The sequence below is a fragment of the Dacryopinax primogenitus genome, assembly GCF_000292625.1.
Source record: "Dacryopinax primogenitus strain DJM-731 SS1 chromosome Unknown DACRYscaffold_20, whole genome shotgun sequence".
NCBI classification, from domain to species: domain Eukaryota; kingdom Fungi; phylum Basidiomycota; class Dacrymycetes; order Dacrymycetales; family Dacrymycetaceae; genus Dacryopinax; species Dacryopinax primogenitus.
In genome coordinates this window covers 247,975-274,544 of record NW_024467217.1, presented here as the reverse complement: position 1 = coordinate 274,544, position 26,570 = coordinate 247,975, and the positions used below count along the sequence as shown (strand labels likewise).

General features: G+C 51.7%; 10 protein-coding genes across 10 annotated transcripts; 4 read left to right on the top strand and 6 right to left on the bottom strand.

Moving 5' to 3' along the window:
- Positions 1-1,313: 1,313 nt before the first annotated feature.
- Positions 1,314-2,811, top strand: DACRYDRAFT_24630 (transport protein particle complex subunit). The gene is made up of 4 exons (XM_040773765.1): positions 1,314-1,929; positions 1,982-2,053; positions 2,112-2,273; positions 2,405-2,811. Exons 2-4 carry the CDS (start codon positions 1,987-1,989, stop codon positions 2,584-2,586), a joined length of 411 nt encoding a protein of 136 aa, XP_040625010.1. The 5' UTR covers positions 1,314-1,929; positions 1,982-1,986; the 3' UTR covers positions 2,587-2,811.
- A 751-nt stretch (positions 2,812-3,562) lies between these two features.
- DACRYDRAFT_24629 (MFS peptide transporter putative) lies at positions 3,563-6,130 on the top strand. The gene is made up of 8 exons (XM_040773764.1): positions 3,563-4,079; positions 4,136-4,426; positions 4,484-4,737; positions 4,789-4,893; positions 4,944-5,260; positions 5,313-5,435; positions 5,486-5,697; positions 5,748-6,130. Exons 1-8 carry the CDS (start codon positions 3,877-3,879, stop codon positions 6,079-6,081), a joined length of 1,839 nt encoding a protein of 612 aa, XP_040625009.1. The 5' UTR covers positions 3,563-3,876; the 3' UTR covers positions 6,082-6,130.
- Positions 6,131-7,366: 1,236 nt separating this feature from the next.
- On the bottom strand, positions 7,367-8,974 carry DACRYDRAFT_118871 (uncharacterized protein; the record flags this gene model as incomplete). Its single annotated transcript, XM_040770679.1, has 5 exons — positions 8,205-8,974; positions 8,075-8,157; positions 7,931-8,023; positions 7,713-7,884; positions 7,367-7,656 (listed from the first exon to the last, which is right to left on the bottom strand). Exons 1-5 carry the CDS (start codon positions 8,425-8,427, stop codon positions 7,367-7,369), a joined length of 861 nt encoding a protein of 286 aa, XP_040625008.1. The 5' UTR covers positions 8,428-8,974.
- A 1,329-nt stretch (positions 8,975-10,303) lies between these two features.
- On the top strand, positions 10,304-15,782 carry DACRYDRAFT_96725 (multidrug resistance protein 1; the record flags this gene model as incomplete). The annotated part of the gene is made up of 24 exons (XM_040777397.1): positions 10,304-10,558; positions 10,688-11,195; positions 11,253-11,864; positions 11,914-12,277; positions 12,364-12,542; positions 12,592-12,616; positions 12,669-12,705; positions 12,754-12,862; positions 12,912-13,319; positions 13,380-13,418; positions 13,470-13,539; positions 13,590-13,717; positions 13,767-13,952; positions 14,005-14,045; positions 14,096-14,332; positions 14,384-14,455; positions 14,505-14,539; positions 14,588-14,761; positions 14,808-14,897; positions 14,959-15,007; positions 15,064-15,138; positions 15,190-15,483; positions 15,534-15,685; positions 15,740-15,782. 24 exons carry the CDS (start codon positions 10,304-10,306, stop codon positions 15,780-15,782), a joined length of 4,182 nt encoding a protein of 1,393 aa, XP_040625007.1.
- A 69-nt stretch (positions 15,783-15,851) lies between these two features.
- On the bottom strand, positions 15,852-16,832 carry DACRYDRAFT_118868 (uncharacterized protein; the record flags this gene model as incomplete). The annotated part of the gene is made up of 4 exons (XM_040770678.1): positions 15,852-16,169; positions 16,221-16,555; positions 16,613-16,750; positions 16,800-16,832. The coding sequence occupies 4 exons, from the start codon at positions 16,830-16,832 to the stop codon at positions 16,055-16,057; spliced, it is 621 nt and encodes a 206-aa protein (XP_040625006.1). The 3' UTR covers positions 15,852-16,054.
- A 274-nt stretch (positions 16,833-17,106) lies between these two features.
- DACRYDRAFT_91125 (uncharacterized protein) lies at positions 17,107-18,317 on the bottom strand (the record flags this gene model as incomplete). Its single annotated transcript, XM_040776995.1, has 7 exons — positions 17,107-17,147; positions 17,196-17,607; positions 17,694-17,707; positions 17,755-17,833; positions 17,885-17,920; positions 17,973-18,153; positions 18,202-18,317. The coding sequence occupies 7 exons, from the start codon at positions 18,315-18,317 to the stop codon at positions 17,107-17,109; spliced, it is 879 nt and encodes a 292-aa protein (XP_040625005.1).
- A 227-nt stretch (positions 18,318-18,544) lies between these two features.
- DACRYDRAFT_24627 (uncharacterized protein) lies at positions 18,545-19,646 on the bottom strand. Its single transcript, XM_040773763.1, has 3 exons — positions 19,603-19,646; positions 19,044-19,553; positions 18,545-18,996 (listed from the first exon to the last, which is right to left on the bottom strand). Exon 3 carries the CDS (start codon positions 18,882-18,884, stop codon positions 18,549-18,551), a length of 336 nt encoding a protein of 111 aa, XP_040625004.1. The 5' UTR covers positions 18,885-18,996; positions 19,044-19,553; positions 19,603-19,646; the 3' UTR covers positions 18,545-18,548.
- Positions 19,647-20,595: 949 nt separating this feature from the next.
- DACRYDRAFT_83860 (ENTH-domain-containing protein) lies at positions 20,596-22,641 on the top strand. Its single transcript, XM_040776644.1, has 6 exons — positions 20,596-20,672; positions 20,729-20,877; positions 20,939-21,442; positions 21,502-21,919; positions 21,969-22,249; positions 22,310-22,641. The coding sequence occupies exons 1-6, from the start codon at positions 20,661-20,663 to the stop codon at positions 22,476-22,478; spliced, it is 1,533 nt and encodes a 510-aa protein (XP_040625003.1). The 5' UTR covers positions 20,596-20,660; the 3' UTR covers positions 22,479-22,641.
- A 556-nt stretch (positions 22,642-23,197) lies between these two features.
- On the bottom strand, positions 23,198-23,988 carry DACRYDRAFT_118865 (uncharacterized protein; the record flags this gene model as incomplete). Its single annotated transcript, XM_040770677.1, has 1 exon — positions 23,198-23,988. Exon 1 carries the CDS (start codon positions 23,696-23,698, stop codon positions 23,198-23,200), a length of 501 nt encoding a protein of 166 aa, XP_040625002.1. The 5' UTR covers positions 23,699-23,988.
- Positions 23,989-24,724: 736 nt separating this feature from the next.
- On the bottom strand, positions 24,725-25,615 carry DACRYDRAFT_118864 (uncharacterized protein; the record flags this gene model as incomplete). The annotated part of the gene is made up of 2 exons (XM_040770676.1): positions 24,725-24,863; positions 24,916-25,615. One exon carries the CDS (start codon positions 25,613-25,615, stop codon positions 24,923-24,925), a length of 693 nt encoding a protein of 230 aa, XP_040625001.1. The 3' UTR covers positions 24,725-24,863; positions 24,916-24,922.
- Positions 25,616-26,570: the final 955 nt, after the last annotated feature.

Sequence of the window (26,570 nt, the reverse complement as noted above, 5' to 3'; positions counted from 1 at the left end):
TCATAGCATACTTCGTTCTGGTTGCAAGAACTGTGCGCTTCTTCTTACAAGATGTAAGAAGTGAAAGAATCAAGACAATGCTTACACATCGATGCGATTTTCCCCAGGAGAAACTACCTATTCAATTAATTCTACGAGCATGACAACCAGCGGCATGATTCAACTGCAATGAAGAAACAGTCCACCGCCCACTAGGCATCCTCACCTCGACCCGTAGATATTGAGCTTGACAGGGTAAGCAATCGCTCTAACACCATTGTTCTTTTCCTCTTTGGTTTTTTCTCCTTCTCCCGCTCCTGCTTTAGCCATTGAACATGTGAAAGGTACGGTCTCTCAGCAGCGTTAACCGACCACTTATATAGTGTGAGGGCCTGCTCATTGAAAAGATTTACGGCCCAAGGCTCGCCGCCGGCGAAAGCGGGATCAACCCAAGCAACGACATTCTCCGATGACTCGATTTCTCCAAGGCACTGCCATAATCCTGTACAATCCGGCTTGCCTTTCCACGTCGTGTAGAAGGTATATGGAGCGCATTGAGCAAAGTCGAGGAACACAAAGAAAGGGGACGGCCCAGGGAGTTGCCTTATGTTCCCGAGAGACAAGTCGCCATGGTGGACACCACATAGATGCAGGCAATAAACACTAAGTGCGAGTTGTTGTAACTTCAAAAGAACGCGTCAGCTTCTTCAAGGCAGATTCCCAGCGAAAAGTTTGACCTACCACAGGTTCCCTCTTCAGTCGACTCTCCATCGAGTAGAACGAGCCATCGACCATGGCTTCATAGTCTCGCTTGAAAGAATGGCCTTCTATGTACTCCATCACATGACCAACGACAATCTGGCGGCATGGGAGTTCAAACTACTATACAATCAGACTGTTGAACGGGCAGCGGACGGGAATATGCGGACGGACGCGGTAGAACCCGTATGAGTGCGGCAACAAAAGGCCTTGCAAAGCCTTGGCCTGTTCATATCCCCATGCCTCGACCCGGAGAGTGCGGCAGCAGACCAACTGGCATAACATTCGAAACCACTTTTGTATGTGCGCGCGAACAGAGCTTCATGAAAAAGTTTGACGACGACCGGTGTATTGTAGTTAGTCCTTCGTAGCCATACCCAATATATCTGTTACCGGAACATCTGTTTTACCGGCTCGCATGCAGTATCCGGATACTGCCAGACCAATATCAAGGGTGTGTCTTACTTGATTGGTTTCAGGTATCTTCCATGGTATATTCCATATACCACCTCCACATTCCTTTAGATTCTATATTAGATAGCTCTTATCCCCCTGTAATGGGAGGCCAGACTCTTCCCCTTCAACCACTCTGTATTCCCTTTCTAGCTAGCCCCACTCCTTGACATCACATCCTACTCAAACATATCATCGTGCATATACCGCCATACCAGTATACTGCCATTTGTTATCCGGAAGCATGCTCACCCATAGGAGGTTCACACAAGAGCTCAATTAGACTATCTATTGTATCTACGGTACAGTAGGAGTCACTTCACTGGGTGCTCCTGAGATGTGGCAAAGTCAAGGTGTGCCGTTGCCAACCATACTTGTGCCCATCTGTCCTTGCCAGTTTGCAAGCTGGTAGTTAGAGTTAGAGGAACAGTCTCTGGATCTTCCATAGGAGGTAGTTGTGGTTGAACGGGAGGCGCATAAGGAAGTATCCCCAGGGCAGCATCCATGTCAATAGTGGAAACGGGGATGTCGTAAGAGACAATTGTTTGTGTGCCAGCCAGTGGAATGCCTCGAGTCAGCAGGTACGTTTTAGCTTCTTTTCTGTCTAGCTCCCATTGTTTCCGGTATTCTTCATAGGTTGTCATGGTGGAGGATAAAGAGTGAGCGCAAGCAAAGGCAGGTGCTGCAGCTGGGCACAGTCATATCACACAGAAGACAGCGAAGTGTGGGCGGTGTCACGTGACCTTCATTTTGCCTCTCAACGCATTTCGGCGCCACTAATCTTTCCCAGCTTCCATGGCCATTTACTCCCTCTGGGTGATCAACAAAGCCGGTGGGCTAGTCTACCAGCGCACCTTCAACGGTCCGTCCTCCAAACCCTTCCCATTTACGTGCTCGCGATAGCAACTAACTCAGCACAGAGGGACTCGCACCCCTGACTTCGAACGACGCACTCGTGCTTGCTGGGACGCTACATGGGATTCATGCGATTACGGCAAGGCTATCCCCTACGGGGAGCAGCTCGGGTTGTCAGGTCATAGAGGCGGAGACGTTTAAGATGCATGTATTGTTGACTGCGACTGGTACGTGTCTGCGTCTGCCTGTTCCTCTGGCTCCATTGCGGCTCTGGCGCGTTGCTATCGCGCGGTGCGCCTCATGTTCCACAAATTCGGGCAATACGGAATGAGTATGTTTGGCTAATCTACTTTTCTAGGAACGAAATTCGTACTCCTCACCTCTCCCGCCGAACCGCTCACAAACGCCGACCTCGTCCTCCGTCGAGTCTACGAAGCCTACGCAGACGGGGTCATGAAGAACCCGTTCCACACTCCGGAGATGCCTATCCGCAGCGAAGGGTTCGACACCAGAGTGGCGGCAATCGTCAAGGGGGCTTGAGATTAAAGAGTGTTGGGAATGGGATGCAGTAGATTGGGTCAAGGTACTGGGTGGCGCGGGAAGGAGAGATCCGGGCGTGGGATTGGTCCTGATGATGCTAGGGATAGACGTAGGCGGAAGACATCGGGAAGGGCATGTCAGAATCTGGTGCCATCCGTCCCTTGCAGCAAACTCCCCTGCAGTGCGCGTTGTTGACAGGAGAGACGACAGATGTCATTGTTGAAGGATCATTGCGCCAGATGGCGCGTTGTGGGATTGCCTGAACTGTCATTCCGCAGCGGGCGACAGACATCACCGACATCACCGAACAACAGTATAGGCGCCCCCGGGAGCGCCTGATGTCTAGCAAAATTCGCAACAACAGACAAGTGCATGACTCGGCGCTGAATGGGTTGGCCTTCTTTAGGCAGCAATTTCCCCTCTTACCTTGTGCTTCAGCAGTATTGAAGTTCATATGCATTGTCTCGTGATTGTACTGAATGCACAACTGACCGGTGAGTGTCCAATCCCTGAGCGCTAGACAATTGCGGCCTGGTCAGACATCCACAGACGTATGGCACAACAATTTGTTGTTTGACGCAGAAGCCGCTGGTACATGTGTTCACAAAATGAGAAACAGGCACCACATGCGACTGTCAGCTTTTTAGGTAGACCGTCGAGGGGCAAGGACTAAAGGAGGGAAGCTCCGCTCGCCTAGAAAATCCCGGTCGGGGCGGATTGAGGTGTGCCAAGCGCTCACGCACCTTCACGTGCTATCGTTTAACACCACGGGCGGATTTTCCCGTCTCTTCCTTTCCCTTCCTGACGCTGTTGGACCCGTACCACCATGTTTTGCTTTTCGAACGGTCGTGCGACACCTAAACCTTCGCACCAACATGACAGCCCCGACGAAAGCGTATCTCTGCGCCCATTGGAATGTATCCCGCCGCACCCGCTAGTGCACACACGTCGCACGTCGGACGAGGCTGGATGAGGTAGCCCGCCGGCCCCGCACCCTCCCCTTAGCTTACTTGCTCCCCGAAGGTCACCGGTAATACGGCGAGGAAGGCTGCCATCTGGAGCTTATAAAAGAATCATGTCGGCTACTCCAAACTACATACACCATTGGTCACAGTTTCCTCGGGGTGTGCGATCACGTCAACCGCCCCTGCTCTGGCAACTTTCTGCAATAAGCGACCCATTTATCTTGTTGAACTTGCGATTCTGAGCCTCGCATAACTCTTCTCCAAAGTTTCTGAAAGTCAACCAACCTACGCAGTCCTGGCCGACAAGCCAACTGACGAACTCGTTATGGGCATCGCGGGGGAACTTGAGCCCTTCCCTGAATTTTCCAGCCCCAGCAATGAGGGCCCGAGCGAGAAGAAGGACGACGGTACATACAAGCTCCCCAATATCGATGAACATATTCTTCCTGCGGGGGCACATTGGGGCGACGAGCCCACCGAGGAGGAAATGCACGGACCGAACAAGCTTCGGCGCATCAGCGGGCCTATGTGAGCCTTTCTTGTCTTCGTTACTTCTCAAATTCGTGTTGACTGGGAGAATGCAGCAATTGGGCCACCTACCTCATCGCATTCGTAGAGCTGTGCGAACGATTCTCATACTACGGTACCACTGCCGTCTTCACCAACTTCATCCAACGTCCGCTTCCTCCTGGCTCGATCACGGGCAAGAACCCAACGGGCACGCCTGGTGCACTGGGCCTGGGTACTAACGCAAGTACCGGCTTGACCACCTTCAACTCGTTCTGGGTTTACGTTATCCCCTTATTCGGCGCATATATTGCGGATACGCACTTGGGCCGGTTCAAGACAGTCTGCTGGAGCGTTGCCATTGCTTTGTACGCGAATTCATTGTGTTTGCCATTGTGTGACATAACCCTGATAGCTCAATCCAGGATCGGCCACATCTTAATGACGATGTCTGCGATCCCCTCCGTGATAAGAAATACAAACGGCTCGCTGGCGTGCTTCGTTATTGCACTGATCATCATGGGCCTCGGCACTGGAGGGTTCAAAGCCAACATCTCCCCGCTCGTTGCAGAGCAGCATAAAGGACCGGAGACGATGATGATCGTCACTACCAACAAGGGTGAGAGGGTGATCTTGGATCCAGCGGTCACTACGGCGAGGATCTATCTGTACTTCTATCGTGCGTTCTTATCCGCTAAAGCTTGTGTGCTAATCTGATGCATCGTCACAGTCATGATCAATGTCGGAGCTCTCGTTGGTCAGATCGGCATGACCTATTCCGAGAAGTACGTCGGATACTGGCTCGCATACATGCTTCCAACCATCATGTTTTGCCGTGCGTATTCTTCCACAAAGATCCCACCGTCATTCTTACACGCCTTTCAGTCTGTCCCATAGTCCTCGTCATCGGAAATAGGATGTACATCAAGTCCCCTCCCAAAGGTTCCGTCCTCGGGCAATCCCTGCGCATCTGGCGCACCTGTATGGCTCCCTGCTTCACCTTCTCCCCTTCGCGCTTCCACCAAGCCTATAACGACCCAGACTTCTGGAATCGTGCAAAACTGGGATACTATATGAAGTCACATGGTAGGGACAGGCCAAAGTGGCTTACTTGGGACGACGAATTCGTCGACGAGGTGATGAGGGGCCTCAAGGCGTGCGCGGTGTTCTTGTTCTACCCACTTTACTGGATTTCCTATAACGTGAGTCCCCTACCCCATCCAGCCCAAAGCCTAGAAACTCACGGAAAATTAGCAATTGAATAACAACTTGACCTCGCAAGCCGCCACCATGACCACCAATGGGTTCCCGAATGATGTCATCAACAACCTTGACCCGCTCGCTTTGATTATTTTCATCCCCATCTGTGACATGTTTGTGAGTCTAATAATCAGATTCTCTGACGACTGCTGACAAACATGCTTTAGGTCTATCCAGGTCTCCGTCGTATCGGTATCAACTTCAGCCCGATCAAGCGTATCTTTACCGGGTTCATGATGGCAGCTGCAGCCATGATCTGGGCGGCTGTCACTCAGTACTACGTTTACAAGACATCCCCTTGCGGATTCTATGCAAACGATCCTACTTGCGATCCTTCGCCGCTTAACGTCTGGATCCAGTCCGGCTCATATGTCTTAGTGTGCGTAACTCTGACACCTATCAAAACCACTTATTGAGGTCTCTGTGCAGTGCTTTCTCCGAAATTTTCGCTTCTATCACCGGTCTGGAGTACGCCTTCACAAAAGCGCCGAAGAGCATGAGGTCTCTGGTCATGTCCGTCTTCCTGTTCATGTCGGCCATCTCCTCTGCTCTGAACGAAGCACTCAATCCGCTTGCGGGCGACCCTCTGCTGATATGGAACTACGGAGTTGCTGCTGTCATCTCCTTCGTAGCTGGCGTGGTATTCTGGTTTTGTTTCTACAGTCTTGATAAGGAGGAGGATGCATTGAACAGGATTGGTAATGCGCCGCCTAGAAAAGGGGACGAGAAACTGCCCTTGCCCGAACAGCAAGGTGGTGTCTAAAGGAATCAATGAGTATCTACGAAAGAATATGATATCGCTGTACTTTTTTTTGGGTTGCTGAGAGCTACTTAATTGATATTGATATTAGTCATCTTCCTTTACTCAGTGCCTTCTAACGTAAATATCATAGCCACCGAGTCGGAGGCGCAACCCCGAAGTAAAAAAGTGAGGATCCTCATCGTTCCTGCCTTTCTCTCTCTCCTTCCCTGCGATGTGAACTCTGACTCCTGCTTTACTCTCGAGCTCCTTTAAGTGTATCATCATCAATCTGTCTTCGCCTCGTTATGACAGATGAATAAGGTGAGTGCCCAGCACACCATTTACCCCCACATCCCCTTCTCCCACAAATTTCGCATGATGATTCTACGCTGTGCACCAGTCCGAGTTCCTGTCTACGGACAAGGGGCAATGGTGACCAACACCCAGGCCGCTCATATACGCAGAGCAGCCCTGATCCTTCCTCGTTTTGCTACGTATTGGGTCTCGAACCTGAGCTAATCGTGCTGTTTTCTAGGTGGTCTTAAGGCACATTGTTCAGGAATGGCAGGATTCTTTCTGGAGCATACGCCCTGGGACATCAATCACGATGAGAAAAGAATAAATGATGAGTACGTCTGACAGTAGCATCACGCACGCTGAGAGCTGATAACTGTCCAGTATCTATCTGTATTATCGTGTGACTTCCTCTCGAGCTGTTGCATGTCTTCCAACTTGCATAGGAGAATCACAGATCGGTAGTTCGATACCGCGAGTTGTCGAGTGTATGTGCACACGCTACGAGAATGCCATCTTGCTTTAGTAGACAGTATTGTTCCATCACAATACAATTTGTGAACTGCCCTCATGCACGGCACACGCCCAATCGGACAGTGATTCGCAACGTTCTGTTGTCGAAAAGGACAACAATGCAGGTCGAATGTGTGTAAAGGAGTCCGGTCTCCATGTATTTGCGAAGTCCGGTACAGAACAGCGACTATCGACCTAGCTCGAACTATTCTTTAGGCCGCCTGTTCACCAAGCAACGAAAGAACGAAACCCAATTTTCAGCAGTTTGTACCAAGGGTTCACACCGACCATCCCCAAACGGAGATGACCAGTAGAAGGTATCGTCGTCAGACGAAAGCGAAACAAAGCAAGGTATATGGGAGGCATGAGGGAGGATGAGGAACAACAACAGGATCATTCGTCGCCAGAACAAGCGGGTATCAAAGTCCTGAGCCATATCACAACATCGGAGGGAAGAATCGAAGAGAGAAACGTTCGATTTAAGGTCCGAAACGGTCGTTTATTTGCCGGAGACCATTCCGACCATATGGCCAAGGAAGCCAGAGACGACGTGATGCCCGTGCGCAAGGTGGCTGGCCTTGATGGAGCTCGTGTCATAGGAGCCGAGCTGGGTGGTGATGCACGTGGAACGGTCGCTTGAGGGAACGAAACCATCATCGCACTTCTGGACAACGCATGCACCTCGAGAGCAGCGAACGTCTGCGACGTGGGGAATGGAAGTACAGTCTGTGCCGAGGGGTGTGGTAGCAGCGAGCTCGGGGAAGGGAGGTGCATAGGTACAGCCTCCACCTGTATGCGTACACTCATGAGCCGAGGGGACCGGAGGGGGGTAGCAAGTCACTTACAGCTCTCAAGTTCGGACAGTACGTTTACGCACTCCCATTGACTCTTTCCGTTCGCGGTGCCGCAGACACGTTCACCAGCCATAGGGCAGCTGGGGGCAACCGACCTTCGCACGGGGGGTGAAGGAGCCGTCTGGACGGGCAGGCACTGGTTGCCAACCTTGTGGTATCCGGTCTGTGGGGTGTCAGGAGGTAAAAGACGATAGAAGAACAAGACTCACGTCACAAGACCAGCTACAAGGGACAGCCGGCGAACAGAAGGCCTTGGAGTTAGGCGGGTAATGGCAGCTCTGCCCACCAGCAAGGCGGTTGATCTTCATATCCGGTGTCAGTAAAGTGGGACATGCATATACGTGAAAACACACCTCGGCAGCAAGGAAACCGGAGACGGCGGTGTCGCCAGCAAGCGTAACAGCGGCGGCAGCATCCACGTTTGCAGTTAAGAAGACTGTAACCAATCAGAAACGCGCATATATAGGCATAATTGAGACAGACGGGGTAATGCGCTCAAGCAGAGACACACATCAAGCTCGCCGATGACACCGATAGGAAGACCGAGATGGAGAAGGTCCAGAATATCAGTGATAAGGCCGAGCTCAGCGAAGAGATTAAGCTCGACATGCGCGCATACATCCAGCAATGGGGAACGAGGAAGGATGACGCCCAGGACGAAGGAGGGCAAGGCGAGCGCTGCCAGGAGGACGGAGAAAGAGTGCATGATGGACAGTGTAAGGGAGTGTTGTGTAACGTGCGTGAGGAGGGAGGGAATGACTGGATGGGATGAATGAATGACTGACGCAGATGAGTGCGTACGAGTTGGATGGGGAAGGGAAAGGGGTGAGAGGGGGAAAGAGGGTGATCCGCCTAGATTTTACAGGGCCACAGGTTTATGTATGCGCAGGTATCCAACTTTGCTTCAAGTCACCGGTGAAATGGGATCGACCCATGGCGAGTCATCCCGTCGATCTCTGCTCTTTCCATTCCTTCATGTTGCTGTACAGAATGTAGATCGAATGATAAATGAAGACATGCGTCCCGAAGGTTTCAGACGTTAGCAAAGACCGACACCAGACCAGAAGCTGATGAAAGGCGATGAGGCATGCTTCTTTTGATCCAGGTCGCCAGGTTCTGAACTGGGCAAATTTGAAGACAATAGATGCGGAGTAGAGAGAAAGATATGTGCTGATATGCTGCCCAGAGTACATTAGCGTGTCTCTGACAACATGAATGAGGTTGTGTGGTTATTCAGCTCGACTGGCGCGGACTGGATGTGCGCACATTCCTGCTTACCATCGTCTGAAGCCAGAGAAGCCAATTCAACCTCGAAGACATACAGAAAACGATCAACAGAAGGGCTAGACCACCTCGAGATATGAGACGAAGCAGCCGCCCATGAATGTGAACTAAATGAGCCCATGCCGTTCCGTGCCGTCGGACAGTTACCGTGATACTCGCATCTTCCGTCGCGACCGCGAAGAGAAGACCATGGTTTGACCAGGGTGTCGGTTCCTCTTTCGGTTTGGAACCCGAACAACAAAACATGGCAATTTGGCGCCGAGAGGACAGACGATAGAGGCGAAGCAAACCAGTGCGGCAAGGTGACACAGTTTTGAAATGTGATCGTTCGACGTCAACTCTCGATCGGCGAATCGGTGGGATCACGTGGTCATAAAGGGGTATAAACACCAGGTTCCCTCTTCATAAACTCTCGAATCAACCACCAACACGCGTTTGACGAATACACCCTGTGAAGGCGCTGTCCTGCCTCTCATGTATTCTTATTGAGAACCAATGGGCAGTACGCAGCAGCCTCCACCGGCGGCTTTCGGTATTCGGACCCCGGACTTTCATCGGTTCCGTAGCTTTGGCGAACGCCGCTTATGTCATTGGTCTGATCCCCAACCTCCAGCCTCGCGACCAAACGGGCACGGACAACCAGGAACCCTTACGGCTCTGCGGCTCCTGCGAACCCTCCTCAGGCGACGAATCAAGAATGTTGCGATACGTGGAAGGTACGCCGTCTTGGTCCGAGGTGTCCGCTTTATATGCTGATCGTTTCAAGCGCGTGTGAGACCGTCGACGCCCGGTGACCAGGAACGAAAATACCTTCTGAGGTACACCACGCAGTGTTCCTTAGGTCTTGTCTGGCGGAGTTTGGAGATCTGGAAGACATCACGTCCAGCCTGCTTGAGTTGTGACCGACCACAAGATAAACGTCTGGTAGGTCTCTGATCACTTTGATGTTGACCGTCGGCAGATTGTCCCTTTACCGATCAATTTTTTATTTAGATATCTCCGGCGGCCGCTAAGACCAGTTTTCCGCAGCCCCGAATCATACGCACAAGTGACGCGACCGGATATACCCGCCGCCCCTTTCTACTTCTCGCGGCTCTCTGTCTCAACAAACTCTTCTTCGCTGCCCTCAGCAAGTAGGTCATCGAATACATTGGATATTTGACAGTTGTCGGCCGCACTCCCCTCCAGTTTGGGTGTAGAAAACATATTATATTCGGGCTTGGCAGACAGATAAACAAGTTCCACCTCTCTTTGCTCTTTGCGTTGTTGAACTCCTCGATCTCTTGAACCAGCGGACAATGGAACAGACAAACGCAACACCGAAGGAGGCACCCGTGGAGGCCGCAATCGACCCGCCTCAAGTCAGTACCATCGATGTCGACTCCTCTGTCATCGGAGCAACATCAGCACCTATCACAATGGATCAGCCTCCATCCGTGGTGCAGGGATCGAAGGACGACATGGTCAAGGATGCTAGGGATTTATCAACTGTCACCATCCAGTCGGATTCAATGGTTGAAGCTGCGCAGACTGTTCCTGTAAACATAAAAGATGTGAGTTTTCAATGTGCCCGGATTGCCGAAATTGCACTGAACATCCTACTCAAGAATGCGACGGGTGCACGGGATTTCGCAGTTGTTCCATCACCAGTAACCAGTCCGGTACTCGTCCTGAACGAAAAGGCTTCGGCTCGCGTACATGACGACTCGGGCGATGCGATATCTGAGAAGGGTCCTCCTGCAGGCGAGCCAGAGAAGGGACATGGCCTCTTCCGACGACGCAAGCAGAAACCAGTCAAAGAGGACATCCTCGCCAAGGAGGAAGCAACAGCCATCAAGTCAGTTGTCGACGAGTCCGGTGGCCCAGTATCGTTCACCTCGGTTTTCCGCTTTTCGACCCGTCGGGAGCTCTTCCTCAATTTCATTGGGTTGCTCTGCGCATGCGCGGCCGGGTCGGCTCAGCCGCTCATGTCACTCATGTTCGGGAAGCTCACCCAAGGATTCGTCGTTCTTGGTGCTGCACTTCAGGGAGGTGGAACCCCGGACTTTTCGTCCATCGCAGGCGACTTCTTGACCACGGCGCGGCAGGACGCGATGTATATTGCTATCATTGCAGGGGGCATGTATGTGACCACTCATATCTATATGCTCATCTGGACATACACCGGCGACCTGGCAGCAAAGCGGGTACGTGGCATCGTGGCAAGTCGAGCACCCTAAACTGACGCGTTATTATACATACGGCAAGCCTACCTACAGACTGTCTTACGCCACGACATCGCCTTCTTCGACACCCTCGGTGCAGGCGAAGTCGCGACTCGCATCCAGGCGAATACCCAGCTCATCCAGTCCGGGATTGGCGAGAAGGTCCCAATTATCATGACCTATCTATCCGGCTTCGTCGCTGGCTACATCATTGCCTACATTCGGAGCTGGCGACTCGCACTGGCGCTCACGTCTATTTTGCCCTGTATCTCCATCTCCGTCACCATCGTTGCGTACTTCGTTGGCAAGGCTCTTAAAACGAACCAGGATGCGATCGCAGCCAGTGGAAGCTTGGCTGAGGAAGTTATCAGCACAATCCGTACGACCAAGGCTTTTGGCATCCAAGATACTCTCTCCAAGTTGTACAAGATGCACGTCGACATTGCGTATCATGCGCAGATGACGAACATGATCTCCCAGAGTATACTCATGTGGGTGTTCTTCTTTGTCCTCTGGAGCGCATATGCCTTGGCCTTCTACTATGGGACTACGCTTGTTCTTGACGGCATCGGCGATGTTGGTGTAATTGTCAACGTGTTCATGGCTATTGTGCTGGGATCCTTCTCACTCGCGCAGATGGCTCCCGAGATGCAATGTGCGTGTTCTCGCTTATTCCGTTATTTGGGTGTTGATCCACCCATTAGCTCTTGCTGCCGCTCGCACTGCTGCCTCGAAGATCTGGGCCACCATTGACCGCGTGCCCAGTATTGACTCACTCTCCCCTGCTGGACTTAAGCCTGCCACCTGCGAAGGCCGTATTACCTTCGAGAACGTGCGCTTCCGCTACTCCTCTAGACCGGAAGTCGAAATTCTCAAGGGTATCTCCATTGATTTCGAACCTGGGAAGACGGCAGCACTGGTAGGCGCAAGCGGGAGTGGGAAGAGTACTATCGTCAGTCTAGTGGAGCGGTTCTATGACCCCATTGAAGGATCGGTGAAGGTGGATGGTGTAGACGTGAAGGATCTGAACATCCAGTGGCTGAGAACCCGATCGGGCTCGTCTCACAGGTGCGTCGCCAATCGTGTCCCAACTTTAAAGCATCATCACAAACACGTTGCAGGAACCCACCTTTTTCGGCACTACTGTGAAAGAGAATATTGCATACGGCCTCCTTGGTACCCCCCTACGAGCACGCCTCGCCAGATGAGAAGTTTGTTCTGATCAAAGACGCGGCCATCGAGGCGAACGCCGACAATTTCATCCGCAGTCTACCCGATGGTTATGATACGAACGTCGGCCAGGCTGGTCTGTTGATGAGCGGTGGTCAGAAACGTAAGCTCGCCCTGTCGTAAGGAAAACTATTGTATTGACATTCGCATAGAACGTATTGCCATCGCTCGTGCAATGTAAGGACCCGGGTCGTTCTGCAGACCTCTTCAATGGCTAACATACATGCAGTGTTTCTAACCCGCGGATTCTTCTGCTGGATGAGGCTGTAGGTGCTAAGTCTTGCAGTCTGGGTTCACGTTGATCCTTCCGGCAGACATCTGCGCTCGACACGCAATCTGAGGGTGTTGTGCAACAAGCTCTTGACAAAGCATCTCGTGGAAGGACAACGATTACCATTGCACATCGACTTACTACGATCAAAGGCACGTCAACCCCCATGTAAGTGTCTTGACTGACCCTTCTTCATTGTAGATGCCGATCAAATCTACGTCATGGATCAGGGCACAGTTATTGAGCACGGCACTCACGATGAACTGGTCGCACACGACGGACCTTATCACCGTCTTGTCAATGCTCAGAAGCTGCGTGAAGAATCGCATCCAGAAACGGCAGAAGTGCCTTTGGTTGGCGTCGAAACCCGAAGCGATGGTACGGATGACGCAGAATCAGTTGTGTCTGTGAAGCCGGAGATTGAGATCCGACCGGCCAGCGGGTTAGCTCGAGTTCTGACGAGCCGCTCTGTTGCCAGTGTGAATACCAACAAGGATGTGGAGCCGCTCGTGGACCAAGATTATTCTATGTTATATCTCTTCTACCGGATGAGCAAGCTCTGCAAAGAGTCGCTGCCTTATTATGCTCTGGGTTCATGCGCTGCTATGGGTAAGTCAAGTCAAGAATCTGTCCAGGAACTGTAACACTGACGCATCTGCACATCTGCAGCGACCGGCATGGTCTATCCGGTGTTTGGCATTGTTTATGGTATGTTCTCACTAGTCTTTCACTATACTACTGTAGTCTAACGCCGTACAGGTGGCGCCATTGAGGGATTCCAGAGCACTGGTCAAGATTTGCGGAACGCTGGGAATCACAATGCACTACTGTAATCGGTTGCTTCTTACCCACAGAAAGTATGCTTAAAAGCATTTCTAGATTTTTTATCATTGCAATAGTCGCTTCTGTTTGGCTCATGTTCCAAAGCCTCTTCTTTGGCAAGGCAGCGGCTCTGCTGACCAGCAAGATAAGGAACAGCAGCTTTACGGCCCTTCTGCGACAGGATGGTAATGTATCTTCCAACCGTTGTCCGGTCTTCTACTTACGTATGGTTAGCTGCGTGGTACGATGAAGAGCGCCATTCCACTGGCGTGCTCACGTCGAACTTGTCGGAGAATCCGCAGAAAGTGAATGGTCTTGGTGGCGCAACCCTGGGGGCTATCATTCAGAGCCTTACAACCCTAATCGGAGGTGCCATCGTCGCCCTCTGTTTTGGTTGGAAAATCGCACTAGTAGGCATAGGTGTGTGCTGAAGCCATATCTTATTGTCTTTCCTGAACTCCATCATCTTTAGCATGTATTCCCTTGACCTTGATGGCTGGTATCGTGCGCTTGGTGAGCAGATTGGTTCTGACCGGCCGAGCTCATTCTCACAAGTACAATAGCAAGTTGTAGTGCTCAAGGACAAGCGCAACGTCCTTGCGTACGAGCAATCCTCGAAGCTCGCCTGCGAGGTTGCCGGCGCTATTCGCACAGTCGCTTCATTGAAGCGTGAACAGACAGCCTGCGCTGAGTACAGCAAAAGTCTGGAGGAACCTCTGCGACACTCCCAGCGTACTGCCATTTACAGCACTGGATTGTACGCGTTTAGTCAGGCCGCATCCTTCGGTACCATTGCGCTGGTATGTACAGTCGCGTGCTGGTCTCTATTAGCGATGCTTACTCGTTTGTAGCTGTTCTGGTATGGCTCTGGATTGTTGACTAACGAAGGGTATTCTGTCAAGAACTTCTTTATCACAATGATGGTTAGTACCTGAATCCATTCCTACATGTTGCGTTCCCTCAACTGTTCAGAGCGTCGTATTTGGTTCCATGACCGCTGGCAATGTGTATGACCATTCATTGATTGCATGTAGTAATAACTAACAATCTATCAGATTCGCGCTGCTACCCGACATTTCCCTAGCAAAGCGAGGGGCAGCCAGCACTGTGGCGCTCCTGGACTCTGACCCCATTATCACATCTGCTTCTGGTGCTCAGAAGGTACCGGAAGACCTCAAAGGCCAGCTGGAGTTCCGGGAGGTTCACTTCCGTTATCCCACCAGACCGAAGTAAGTCTAGCATACTATTGGGCAGCTATACCCTGATAAATGAAAGGATTCCTGTACTCCGCGGTGTTAATCTGACCATCAAACCTGGTGAAAGTGTCGCTATCTGTGGAGCTAGTGGATGTGGCAAAAGCACCATGTGCGTATTTGATATTTCTACCTCATCGATATTCTTATACTGAGAACATCGTGTCGTGCAGGATTCAACTTTTCGAGAGATTCTACGACCCTCTCTTCGGTGACGTTACGGTAAAACAGCTCTAGTCGGTGTATGTTAGCAAATTCTGAGCCTTCTTTCTTCATAGATTGACGGCATCTCCCTCCGGAAACTGGATCTTGCAGATTATAGGAAACACATCGCGATCGTGTCCCAAGAACCGGTAAGTTCTGTACGCTCACCCCGAGTTTCCACATGCTCACTTATCTTGCAGACTCTATATGCTGGTTCAATCCGTTTTAACATCCTTCTTGGGGCAACAAAGCCGCCGGAGGAAGTCACCCAAGCCGAGCTGGACAAGGTGTGCCAGGACGCCAATATCTTCGACTTCATTCAATCCCTGCCCCATGGGTTCGAGACACAAGTGGGTAATAAGGGCACTGCGCTATCAGGAGGACAGAAGCAACGCATTGCCATTGCGCGTGCCTTAATACGGGACCCGAAAGTTCTTCTGCTAGATGAAGCTACCTCCGCACTCGACTCACAGTCCGAGCGAGTTGTGCAAGAAGTAGTGTTATCATTGTTTCTATAAGCTGGGAAGCTAACTAAATATGGCAGGCTCTGGACAAGGCGTCACGCGGGAGGACCACCATTGCGATTGCTCACCGTCTCAGCACCATCCAGAACTGTGATCGCATCTACTTCATGCGCGAAGGACTTGTTGCTGAGCAAGGTACCCACGATGAATTGCTAGAGATAAGGGGAGGATAGTACGTCCCACCGTTTCCTATGAAATGCTCAGAGTAACACTGACTTCTATGTAGTTACGATATGGTCCAACTGCAAGGCTTTAACCATCGTGCATAAATCATTCGTGGAACAATCTAGCAAGAAACAGGGGTACGAACATTGAGCGTGTTGGGAATTCATATTCCGCCCTGCTATACTCTAGAGTGTTCATATATAGGCTGGACTTGTAAATGTGCATATGCCCATTACAGGCTCCATTCCAATGGAGAAGGAACAAGGATTCATCCTCCTTAGACATACAGGGCAGAATAAGGAAATGGAGAGCTATGTCCGATGACTATGCGACAGCCAGATTTGACCTGTCATGATGAAAGATCACACAATGATTCTCATGTATCACGTTTCTCCAAGGTATTGGCTGTGTGCTGGCGGATTGCAGCGAAGGCATTTGCACGAAATGTAGGATCCTTCAGGACTGCGTTGAGATGCTTTGCCTCAGTCTCGCTTGAAGTATGTCAGCAATCTGCAAGGCTCGGAAGAATATCATACACGCACACCGCCTTTCTCCTCTGTTTGGATGACAGTCCCCTTTCTTTCCCCTCGCCGATCTTGCCCTCTTTGGCCTTCTGTTCCGCGCGCTGCTCTTGCTCCTGCTGGACCTCCTCTCCGACCTCTGCTAACGCAGCCCCGAGTCCTGACAACGGTATGTCTTCCTTCGCTTTACGCTTATATCGCTTCAAAGCAGATTTGGAAAATGCATAAGGCGCGTGTGGGGAGTTGTTCGAGAGTATGTTAAGCCGGTTCAATAACCGCTCGTGTCGTGCAGCAACTCGTTCTTTCTTCGGCGTCTGCACAGGCTCGACGGCGTTCTCAGCCAAAATAGCGTCGCCCTACTTCGTCCTGCTTCAGATAATCCATGGGTAATAACAAGTGTAGCATGGGCGTACCGTTTGATCAGCTTTGCTACCGGATACCACCTTTTCTACGCGCTCGTTCACAGCGAAGTCTCGCAGGGACGGCAGAGTCTTCTTTGGCCGCAGCGGCGGGTCATGAGCTACGGTTCTCGCTCTTCGTTGAGCTTTTGGCTAGAGCTTGGGTCAAACTTTGCGCTTTTCAGGTCACAAGCCGGCTTACCATGATGAAGGATGAGCAGATGTGAGGAGTCATGGCCCTGGGCGGCCTTCCCCAAATTACAGGCAGCGAACGGAATCAAAAGGCATTGCCGTAATATTACTAGTTCGGCCATGTTCAAGCTTCTTAAACCTGTGATATGGACACTATATTTGCCCTTGCCACCCACACCGAGCGAACTAGCTAAGGGGACAAAGACTTAATTCTTGAAAGGGTGGGTTTGATGTGGTCAGATTAGACTACATAATCTCCGGACTGACAGCAATCTTTATGCTGTTTACTCGTACACACGGAGAGCGGAGATTTCCCATTACGCATTCTCAAACGCGAAAGGGTTGTTGTCGACATAGTCTGCGCAATATTTCAGCATGTGTGAACTGGCAGGAAGAGTGGACATACCATTGCAGTCGCTGGGGCAAGTGCTTGGATAAGCATTGCCAGCCCAGTCACCGCAGAAGGTGAGATCAAAGATGATGTTGTGCGCGGTGAAGTGGGATGGAATGTCGCAGTCAGTGTTAACAAAGAGAGCATCAGGCTCGCCGAAGGTGCTGGTGTCCAAGGACGAGGCGCCAGACAACACAGCAGAAGGAGCCAGACCGGAGTTAGTGGGCCAGAACCAAACTGAAATCGACGTCGTCGTGCGCTCCATGGCGTAGACACCGCCGCCATTAGCGTTGAAGGGGGGTCCGAAAGAGTTGCTGAAACTGGAATGTACTCCGCAACCCTGGTTGCCGTTGTCATTGGCATTACAATCCGTAGAAGCGGAGGTTCCACCAGAAATATCCATAAGACAAGTAAAATTAGTGACCATCTGAAACAAACTTACCCCATCATAGTGCGCCCAGTTGCTGGCATCGTGCAACCGGCACTGGTGTGGAGAGAAGTCAGATTGGGGACTTCATTGTTGACACCTTGATTCTGGTCAACTTCCGCAACGGTTTCGCACTGAATTACAAACCCTCAATAATGTCGATTTCTCCGCAAGTCGGCCAATTGGTCGCGCCAGTAGTCCAGAAAGCTGGCCAGGTGCCGCAGCCCTGGATCAACGATCAGGATTTTCGGAACCGAATAATCACGGAATTTCTGACCTCGGGCATGTGGCTCAGATCGAGTACCATCAGGGCCTGAGCGAGAAAAAGGTAAGCGAACGATTAATTCGAAAGACAAGAAGCGTACGTAAGTGTACGTATTGTTGGACTGGATGCGAACCGAGTTACGACCGGGCCCAGAAGAGGTAAGAGTAGTCGTGTAGTCGGCCCGCATGATGAACGTGTTACCAGATGCGTAAGTCAGGTTGTTGGCGAGCGCCGTAGCCTGAGACGTAGTTGACGCGACCGTGAGTCGGGTCAGCAATCGCCTGCCCTACTCTATGTAAGCGCAGCAATGAAAGTAAGGAAAATATCACTTACAGGTGAATCGAGACAAAAATTGGGAGCCGATGTAGGTGTCAGCAATATTGTACGTCGTGGCGACGGCGGAGCCGGCCAGGCCGAGCAAGAGGGCGGAGACCTTGCTGATCATACTGGGACAGGCGAAGCTACTGCTGACGTTACAGGTCACCAAAGCTGCGCATATTTATGCTCTGAGACGACCGCTCGAGTGATCTTAGCGATCAGCAAAACAACCTGTGAATTTGCCAGAACGAGACACCCAGCTTCCAGCGTGGCGATGTCCGAAGCATTACCACACCCGCCATTCGGTTCCAGGACCATGTTCGCACATTCAACAGGCGTTGAATATGCCGAGCATCGGTCACTTGACCATCACCAGCCAGTGAACAGGATGGGCAGCATGCTTCTGACGTGGTTTCCAGCGCGCGCGTATGACGTCCAGCCAGCCGCGCGCAATGCACGCAGCGTGCTGGCCGCGCCCGTTCAGCATTGAACGTCGCCAGAAAAGGAGGAGAGTGGTAGAATGCAAAGCCGAGAGGTAATCGCCCCTATGAAAGCAGCATGGCTGTTTGTTGCAAAGCACGTGCACCGCGGGATTCCGCAAGAAACCATCGACTTCCAGAAGCTGGCGATAAATATAGCCGTTCTCCTTGCGCCCAGATCGAACCACTTTTGTCCCAGACCTTGAAGGATGCATGATAGGAGGTACACGCGCAATGAACCTATCTGGCCAAACGACAGAATCCACTAGGAAAGGGGCCGTGCTGAGCGCAGGCAAAACCCTAGCTCTTATGCCGAGGACACGGAATCTAAATACAAGTGAGAAAACTAACAAGTTTCCAAGGAGTTACCATACCATTTCTACTGTCAGCGTTTTGATCCCGAGTCGACCCAGGTAAGAACCCTACTCTCACGAGCTAGGGGATGGAGATTCATTGCAATCTCGACCAGGGAGTCAATGGCATCACGGGCTCTAGCAACCATGTGATAAACCAAGGGGAAACACGTTTGCTTCAGGTCAGACTTGCAACTTTGGGACCGTCATTCCGTTGACCATTGAGGGCTACTATTCCTAAAATGGTGAATAGAGCGGTGCGCCCCGCGACAACCACCGAGGGGTGAGTCGGGGGCTGAGCTCTTCTATGTTCGCATGAGCAGGCTGGTAGTTGAATGAGGGGGAAGTCTTGGTCTGTGGAAATAATATCGGTCGATGTTCTACCCAACGTGTCGGGCAGGGATTGATCAGCAGAATAGTGTGAGAGCGAAAATATGACCGAGATGGCCCGTTATTTTCTTCAGTCGCAAGGAGACCGTTGAGCATTAAGAATGTACACGATGAAGCGAATCTGCACAGAACATTGCCATTCTACAGGAGGCGAATTAGATTCAAAATCTTGGCATTAGACGGGACCGACCTCTTTGTCTCCGAGAGAAGTGATAGAACCGTAGCAGATTCTGCCCTTAATTGTCGCGTGGTTCGACTCTAGCTTCTCTCCGTTCTCCGTCCTGACCCGATGCTTATGTTTGACGTCATTGATGTTGTTAATTCGGTACCACCTTTTCATCGATTCGGAGAGCTTCAGTGCTGCATGGCCAGCGAAAAGGTCGGATTAGACTTAATCACGTTACGACCGACGAGTATATAGCACACACCAAAGGCGCTAAGATGCTCTGCACGGCTTATCCCTTTCGTCCGGGGTTCTCAAAAGCGTGTCGAACAGAGACCGACAGTTCGATTGCTGATTTTGCTTCCTAACTTGTTGATGCGAGTACACGAGCAAGATGTATGCATTGTTGTGCGCTCATCCCTGCCATCCGTCATGTCTAGAGCACAAACGCAATCACGGGTAAGCCCAACGATGCTCTAGTAGAAGCCGATCCTCATTTGTCGAGATGGAACGCGCATATATTCCAGTTGCATTTCATCAGTCGGAGATAGACCCGAAGTCGAGCACGAAGGTCACAAGTCAAACGCGTCGAACTTCGACATGGAGAGGCTGAGAGAAGTAAATGAAGAATGAGGACGGTGGACTCGATCGCTGTGTACACGGTCATAAGCATGGAGAGAGTAAGATGGTAAGCTCGGTCATGGATGCTTTGAAGGTTACTATTATGTGGCTGAACAAGGTCACAGCTTCTTGATCGGGTCACTTTCACATGCGCCCTCAATTTCTCTTAGAAGTTCTTCGGAAGCAACTCAATTCAGATTCTCTTTGACGGGATTAAATTAAATACATCCGTTTGATCCCTTTGAGTGGGCGGAGATTGCCGGAAGTATCTGACTGCGCAGAGTGGAGCTGACTGGTGGCTCACGCTGGTTGGTCGGGCGCTGCTGTGCACGGTGGCATTACGCAGGCCGTCCGGGGAACCAACCACCTACGCACCGGTAGTATTACTTGTTCTTCTCTGCCTGTCGGCTGTTGTTCATCTCTCTCTTTTCTACGTCCTCCTTCTCTCTCCCTTTCCAAGAACTATGTCTCTGCAGGTTCGTCCTCTTTGAACTCAAGTTCCGTGACATGGCTGACCTAGTTGGGGCCACAGGGATTAGGCAAAGGCGCGCTGCGCGTAGCCAAGAACTATACTAAGGGGTATTCCGATGTGCAGGCGAAAGTGAGAGATGCCACAAGTAACGATCCCTGGGGCCCATCGGGGTCGCAGATGAACGAGATCGCCCAGTTGACATATGACCAGTTCGTGAATACAATAGGATGGAGTGGGATATATGCTGATGTCCTGTTTGTGCGCGCACAGAAATCACTTTGTGGAGATTATGGAGATGCTGGATAAGCGGCTGAACGACAAGGGCAAGAACTGGCGGCACGTGTGGAAGAGTTTGACCCTGCTCGACTACCTCATCCATGCCGGCTCCGAGAACGTAGTCATCTACTTCAAGGATAATCTCTATATCGTCAAGACACTCAAGGAGTTCCAGTTCATTGACGAGTACGACAAGGATCAGGGAGCGAACGTGCGGCAGAAAGCAAAGGATATCTCGAACCTTTTGATGGACGACGAGCGGCTGAGGCGGGAGAGGCGCACCAGAAGGGATATGAGAGATCGTCTGATTGAAGGCAGGAGTGGGGGTGGCCCAGAAGACCAAGACGAGAACAGGCGTAGAAGGGAAGAGGGACCATCGCCAACTGCAAGGGGGGGCAGAAGGCAAGGGACCGGAGAAGACGACGATTTGCGCCGTGCACTGGAGTTGTCTAAGCAGAGCGCAGTAGACGAGGATACCAAGCGTCTGAAGGCTCGAGAGTGGGTGCTGTGATCTCTGATGTGGAACCCATTGACTCACGACTCTCTTTCATTTGCAGGCAGGACGAGCTCCAGCGTGCCCTTGCGCTCTCCAAGGAAGAAGCGGATAACGTTGCCCGCTCGGCCCCAACCAACGGGGAGTTATTCAACGTCTCCGAGTCCTCTTCCCGCCCCGCGCTGTCGAACCCGACCGACCTCATTGACCTCTCCCTCGCGGCGCAACCTACTGTCCAGCCCCAGCTCACCGCCTTCAACGCAAACCCATATTATGCCCAGTTGGCCGCGCAGCAGCAGGCTGAGCAACAGGCGTGGATGCTCCAGCAGGCTCAGGCACAAGCACAGGCGGAGGCTCAGGCGCAAGCACAGGCTCAGGCTCAGCAGCAGCAGTGGGCGCAGGAGCAGATGATGTTGCAACAGCAGCAGGCGCAACAACAGGCGCAGCAGCAAGCCGAATGGGAGAGGATGCAGATGATGATGGTTCGACCTCTTTGGCTTCTGATGGAATGAGGACTGACACTGGGTACAGCAGCAGCAACAACAGCAACAGCAAATGCCGACTGGCTTCCCGGGTCTCGCGCCCCAACCCACAGGCTTCGGTTCGAATAATCCATTTGCCCCCACCTTTGGTTCTCCCACCGCCACGCCCACGCCGCCCGTACCCTCCCTCAGTGCAAGTCTCTCAAGCTATTCGCAGAATCAGCTGCAAAGCCCCGTGCTGGAATCGGAGAGGAGTCACTCCGCGCCGGGTCTTAGGGTCAAGGCGAGCGATACCGCCAACCCCCAGCTCGCGGCAGCCTTTGCCAACCGGTATGTCTCCTCCCATCCATTGCATGAATATCATGTGCTCACCATTCTCTCTCACTACAGCGACCAAGACGGCATGGACACCTTCGGAAATCTCGGCAACCTGCGTTATGGTGGGACTCAGTATGGCCGCGCCGTCGCCGCGCAAACTACAGGCATGCCAGGATCGCACAATCCCTTTGGGCAGTTCAAGCAGCAGGGTGGGGCAGACCAGCCGTTCTTCAGCATCTAGACTTCCTCGCTCTCTTCTCCCTCTCCGCTCCAGATTGATGTTTGCGTGTTGCTCAAAGGGTCAAAGGAACGGAAGATCTCGTATACCCACACGCTTTACGAACCAATAGTCGTTGCCAAGTATCTTTATGCCAGACCTCAGAGAGGTTGTCACATTGTCTTTTTCCCCTCTGCCATGCGCTCATGCGGTTGTTTAATCGTCTCCGTTCTTCTGGCATGCTTTCTTTTTCTCTCAATGAACATATGGTGTGCTTTGGCATAGGTGTCGGGTGGGGATGTGGAGTCATCCCGCCTGGAAAGGCTGCGAATGGAGCAGTATTCTACATCGTCTCACCCGGATCTGATCGGCCAGCTGGATCTGGTTCTAGGACGAATCCCGATTCTATCAATTTTGGGTCACGTGTCACTTCGTTGAAAGTTTTATTTTGATGTTTTGGACCGGTCCCAGAGTGGAATCATCGTAATATTATTTGCATAAGGCGATATGGCTAATTACTCGGCATTGTAATAGGGATATTACAGATTTTACTGACAAATAGCTCATGTGTTCTTTAATAAAGTATGTGTATGGAATCAAAACGTTGAACAGGTGGTACTGGACTGCACATCATGTCAGCTGGGATATACATTTGAGAAACAAAGGCTCTTCAGCCCGTAGGAAGACGGACGTGCCTGGGACTGTTCTTGGGAGCTGGACTTCTTTGATCTTCTTCGATACGCTCATGACGCGAGGTTGAACGGAGTGAATGAAGGTGGATGCCTGCGACTCGGATGCCTTGCAATGCTCGGGTGGGTAATAGCAACTTGGGTCGGCGAAGGATGGGTACGTGATGGATGGGAGATGCCCGGTGGAGTGCTAGGTGGCGACAACGTGGAGATCGCCATGCTTGTGGAAAAGGCGAAAGAACGCGTCGAAAGATGAGTCTGCGCAGGAACAGACACAGGACGTGAGAGTACGGCAAGTGGGATCAGGCCCGGCTGAGCTCGAGCGGAGGGTGTTGCAGGGGCGCGTTCTTCATATGGGGGCGGACACTCGAAGTTGAATTCTGGATTCTCCGGATCGCTGGTGGAGTAGTGCGGAAGGGACTCGACAGACTGCCGGCGACGCGGTCCATGGAGCGTAGTATCACAACATCCCACGAAGAGGATGAAGCATAAACCTAGACCGACAGCGCCTACAACAACCAGCATGAACAGTCCAGCAGCCTGTCCACCGAGCATGATGTCAGAGACGCAGAGCCAATTCTTGAACTTGACAGCTGCGACAATTGAGTGGGGGTGTAGGTTGTTTGAGAAGCATACGAGCCAATGTGACTTGGACCCATTAATGGGAAGTATACGTCAATGTGTTTTGCCGTGGAGGGAGACATCGGTTTTTAATAGTCACAGGAAATATGTGTCGTCTGAGGGTCGCATACAACTTCGTTTCCCGGGCTGATCCGCAATTCCGAAGCCGAGGACGGAGGACCCACGAATACAAACCACTGAGGCCGCATTCAGCATACGAAAAGGTCGGAAGCCCGGGCATGATGATGAGAAATGGTGTTGTTTTGTTGCTGGCGTCGGTGAAGTGCCGTGATGTGCTATCAGGAGTGAAAGTTGCGATTGACTGGCATCTTTATTGGACGGAAGTTCGGACATACGGCTAGGACGAGGTAGAGGTAGTGGATTGGAGTTCGATTGAATGCGTTGGCGTTAGAAGAGGTTGAGAACACCGCATGTGGCGTGGGAGTCATCGAGGCAAATTTACCGAGCTGGTACACTGCCACACTCTTATGTCTTCGCGACCATCGCATCTACAAAGCACTGGTATTTCCAGCCTTCGCTCACTTCAGAAGGCTCTCGGGCTTGTGAATATTCCAATCGTGACAACGTACGGTAGGTACTGTGCCATCCAGCCGCAAGAAGCACGTTACGCCCTGGCAGGATTCCCGCACTACGCCCACTGCCGTGTGTCACTGCCGTTCGTGACTGCCGTGACGGTCCCGAACACATTCTTCTTAGCGTGTGGGCATGACCACTCTCTCGCCGGGAATCTTAAAAAGACGTTCTCGGAACTACCCCATTTCTACACCTTCTGTACTCTCTGGGTCTGCCGGTGCACCTTTCCATCCGACCCTTCAGTCTGCAGTGTTGGTGTCGAGGCTCAAATCTGAGTCATTGTGGCGCCTATCCGACTCAGTCATGTGTGTCATCCCAGTTGATGTTTCACACCTCGATAAGCCCCAAGAGGCCAGGGTGGGGAATATTATTGACATGGTGCAATGTGGGAAGCAGCTGGTATACAAATATGTGATTACAACGCATATTGGCGGGTAGAAGCCTGTCCTGCTTTCTAGAATATGCATGTGAGAGGATGAGAATAGAAAAGTGCTGTGAACTAGACCTGTCATGTAGAGTTAAGAGGGAACTCCAGTACTCTAACGAAATGGACGTACGTTCAAGTTAATGCGTTGTTAGAGTAACACTAGTGTGTTGCGATCGAACGACAACGAGCCGAGTGCGCTGTGATGAAGGTGTATGATGCGATTGAACATTTGAAGAAGGAACGCGGTGGGAGGAAGGATGTGCTCGCGGAGGCTGGGAGATGCGCGAAGACGATGGCGGAACAGCATCGGGCGTCGTGGAGATCGTCATGCGTGTGGATGAGGCAGAAGAACGTATCGAATGGTGGGTCTGGGCAGGAACAGCAGGACGGGGGAGCACAGAGAGTAAGATCGCGCCTGGTTGAGGTACAGGAACAGCCGTAGGAGGGGCGCGTTCTAGATATGGGGGCGGACAGTCGGGGACGACTTCTGGATTCTCCTCGGGGATGACTTGTGGATTCTGATCGGGGATGACTTGTGGATTCTGATCGGGGATGACTGCTGGATTCTCCGGATCGCGGGTGGTGTAGCGTGGAAGGGTGACCACAGGCCGTCGACGCCGAGGTCCACAGCAACGACAACAGCCTTCAAATATTGCGAAACAGCATGCTAAGCACCCAACAACAATGAAAAAAAGGACGAAAAGTCCCGCAGCTCCACCGATCATGAGGCCAATAACGCAGAGCCAGTCCTTGAACTTGACAGCGGGGCAGCTGAGTGGTGTATAGGTTGCTTGAGAGGCAAAGTAGGAGCGGACATGACTGGGACCCATTGGGATAGCGGCCGTCCGTGTCGATGGGCTTGGTTAACAGGGAGAACTTGAAGTTGGACTTTAAAATTCAGAGCAGAGATTGTGCCGCCTGACGCTCGTACGCGACTTGGTTTCCCGGGCTGATCCGTAATCCCGAAGTCGAGCTCCGGGGTTTGGACCAACGCAAGCAAGCCACCGAGCCCGCGGTGAGCATTCGGAAAAGCCGAAGCTGTGTTGGAGGTTGCGACGCTAATCCCATGAGCCTGAGGTTGAAAGAATTTGACGTCTTCGTTCGAGATTCCAGGCAAAAAGGCACTGGCACAGGGTGTCAAGATGACTGTGAAGTAGACACGCCCGCGTAGGTCAAGCAGCAGGTTGTCGCGCTGAGGGGCGCACTGGTGTCGGATGTAGAGTCATCGCAACGCGTTCGAACGTCCAAGTTACGTAAACCAAAACATCAAGGGCACAATGTTGTTTACTCGGGCCGGCCCTAAATTCACATCCCTCACCTATCGCTATTCACTCGTTTCCAGTCCTCAAATTTCATCTACTAGAAATTTCAGCTACTAGTAAAGAATACTGCTAGATATTTATCAGGATTACCTCGCCGAAAGAGCGGGAACATGCGGTGCGGAAAGGACGCGTCATCACAGGCGTCTAACCCAGTCACTCCTGCTCGAAAGCTCTGTTATCAAATTACCCGGCTTGCATGACCACACGCACAAGACCACACATGCAACACACTTGTAAAAGCTTTTAACACTCAGGAGAACGCCATCAACATGTGTAAGTTGAAAACACGATCGCCGCACTCAACTGCCAGGGTAAGGCAACAAGCCCGAACAGTATCATCACTCTATTAAGCTACACCCGCCACAGTTTACACGACCAAGTCCAATAAGGCCGTTTGCGATAGGTCTGGAGATACAGTACAGTACCAGTACAGGTATGTTATCAGTGCCAGTGCCAGTGGTAC

Excerpts from the sequence above, each read along its gene's own strand:
- DACRYDRAFT_24630 (XM_040773765.1), top strand. The coding sequence starts at position 1,987 with ATGGCCATTTACTCCCTCTGGGTGATCAACAAAGCCGGTGGGCTAGTC. Across the intron at positions 2,054-2,111 it reads CTACCAGCGCACCTTCAACG|AGGGACTCGCACCCCTGACT; the intron begins GTCCGTCCTCCA and ends AACTCAGCACAG. Across the intron at positions 2,274-2,404 it reads TGTATTGTTGACTGCGACTG|GAACGAAATTCGTACTCCTC; the intron begins GTACGTGTCTGC and ends CTACTTTTCTAG.
- DACRYDRAFT_24629 (XM_040773764.1), top strand. The coding sequence starts at position 3,877 with ATGGGCATCGCGGGGGAACTTGAGCCCTTCCCTGAATTTTCCAGCCCC. Across the intron at positions 4,427-4,483 it reads TGGAGCGTTGCCATTGCTTT|GATCGGCCACATCTTAATGA; the intron begins GTACGCGAATTC and ends AGCTCAATCCAG. Across the intron at positions 5,261-5,312 it reads TTTACTGGATTTCCTATAAC|CAATTGAATAACAACTTGAC; the intron begins GTGAGTCCCCTA and ends ACGGAAAATTAG.
- DACRYDRAFT_24627 (XM_040773763.1), bottom strand. The coding sequence starts at position 18,884 with ATGCATCCTTCAAGGTCTGGGACAAAAGTGGTTCGATCTGGGCGCAAG.
- DACRYDRAFT_83860 (XM_040776644.1), top strand. Across the intron at positions 21,443-21,501 it reads AAGCGTCTGAAGGCTCGAGA|GCAGGACGAGCTCCAGCGTG; the intron begins GTGGGTGCTGTG and ends TTTCATTTGCAG. Across the intron at positions 22,250-22,309 it reads GCGGCAGCCTTTGCCAACCG|CGACCAAGACGGCATGGACA; the intron begins GTATGTCTCCTC and ends CTCTCACTACAG.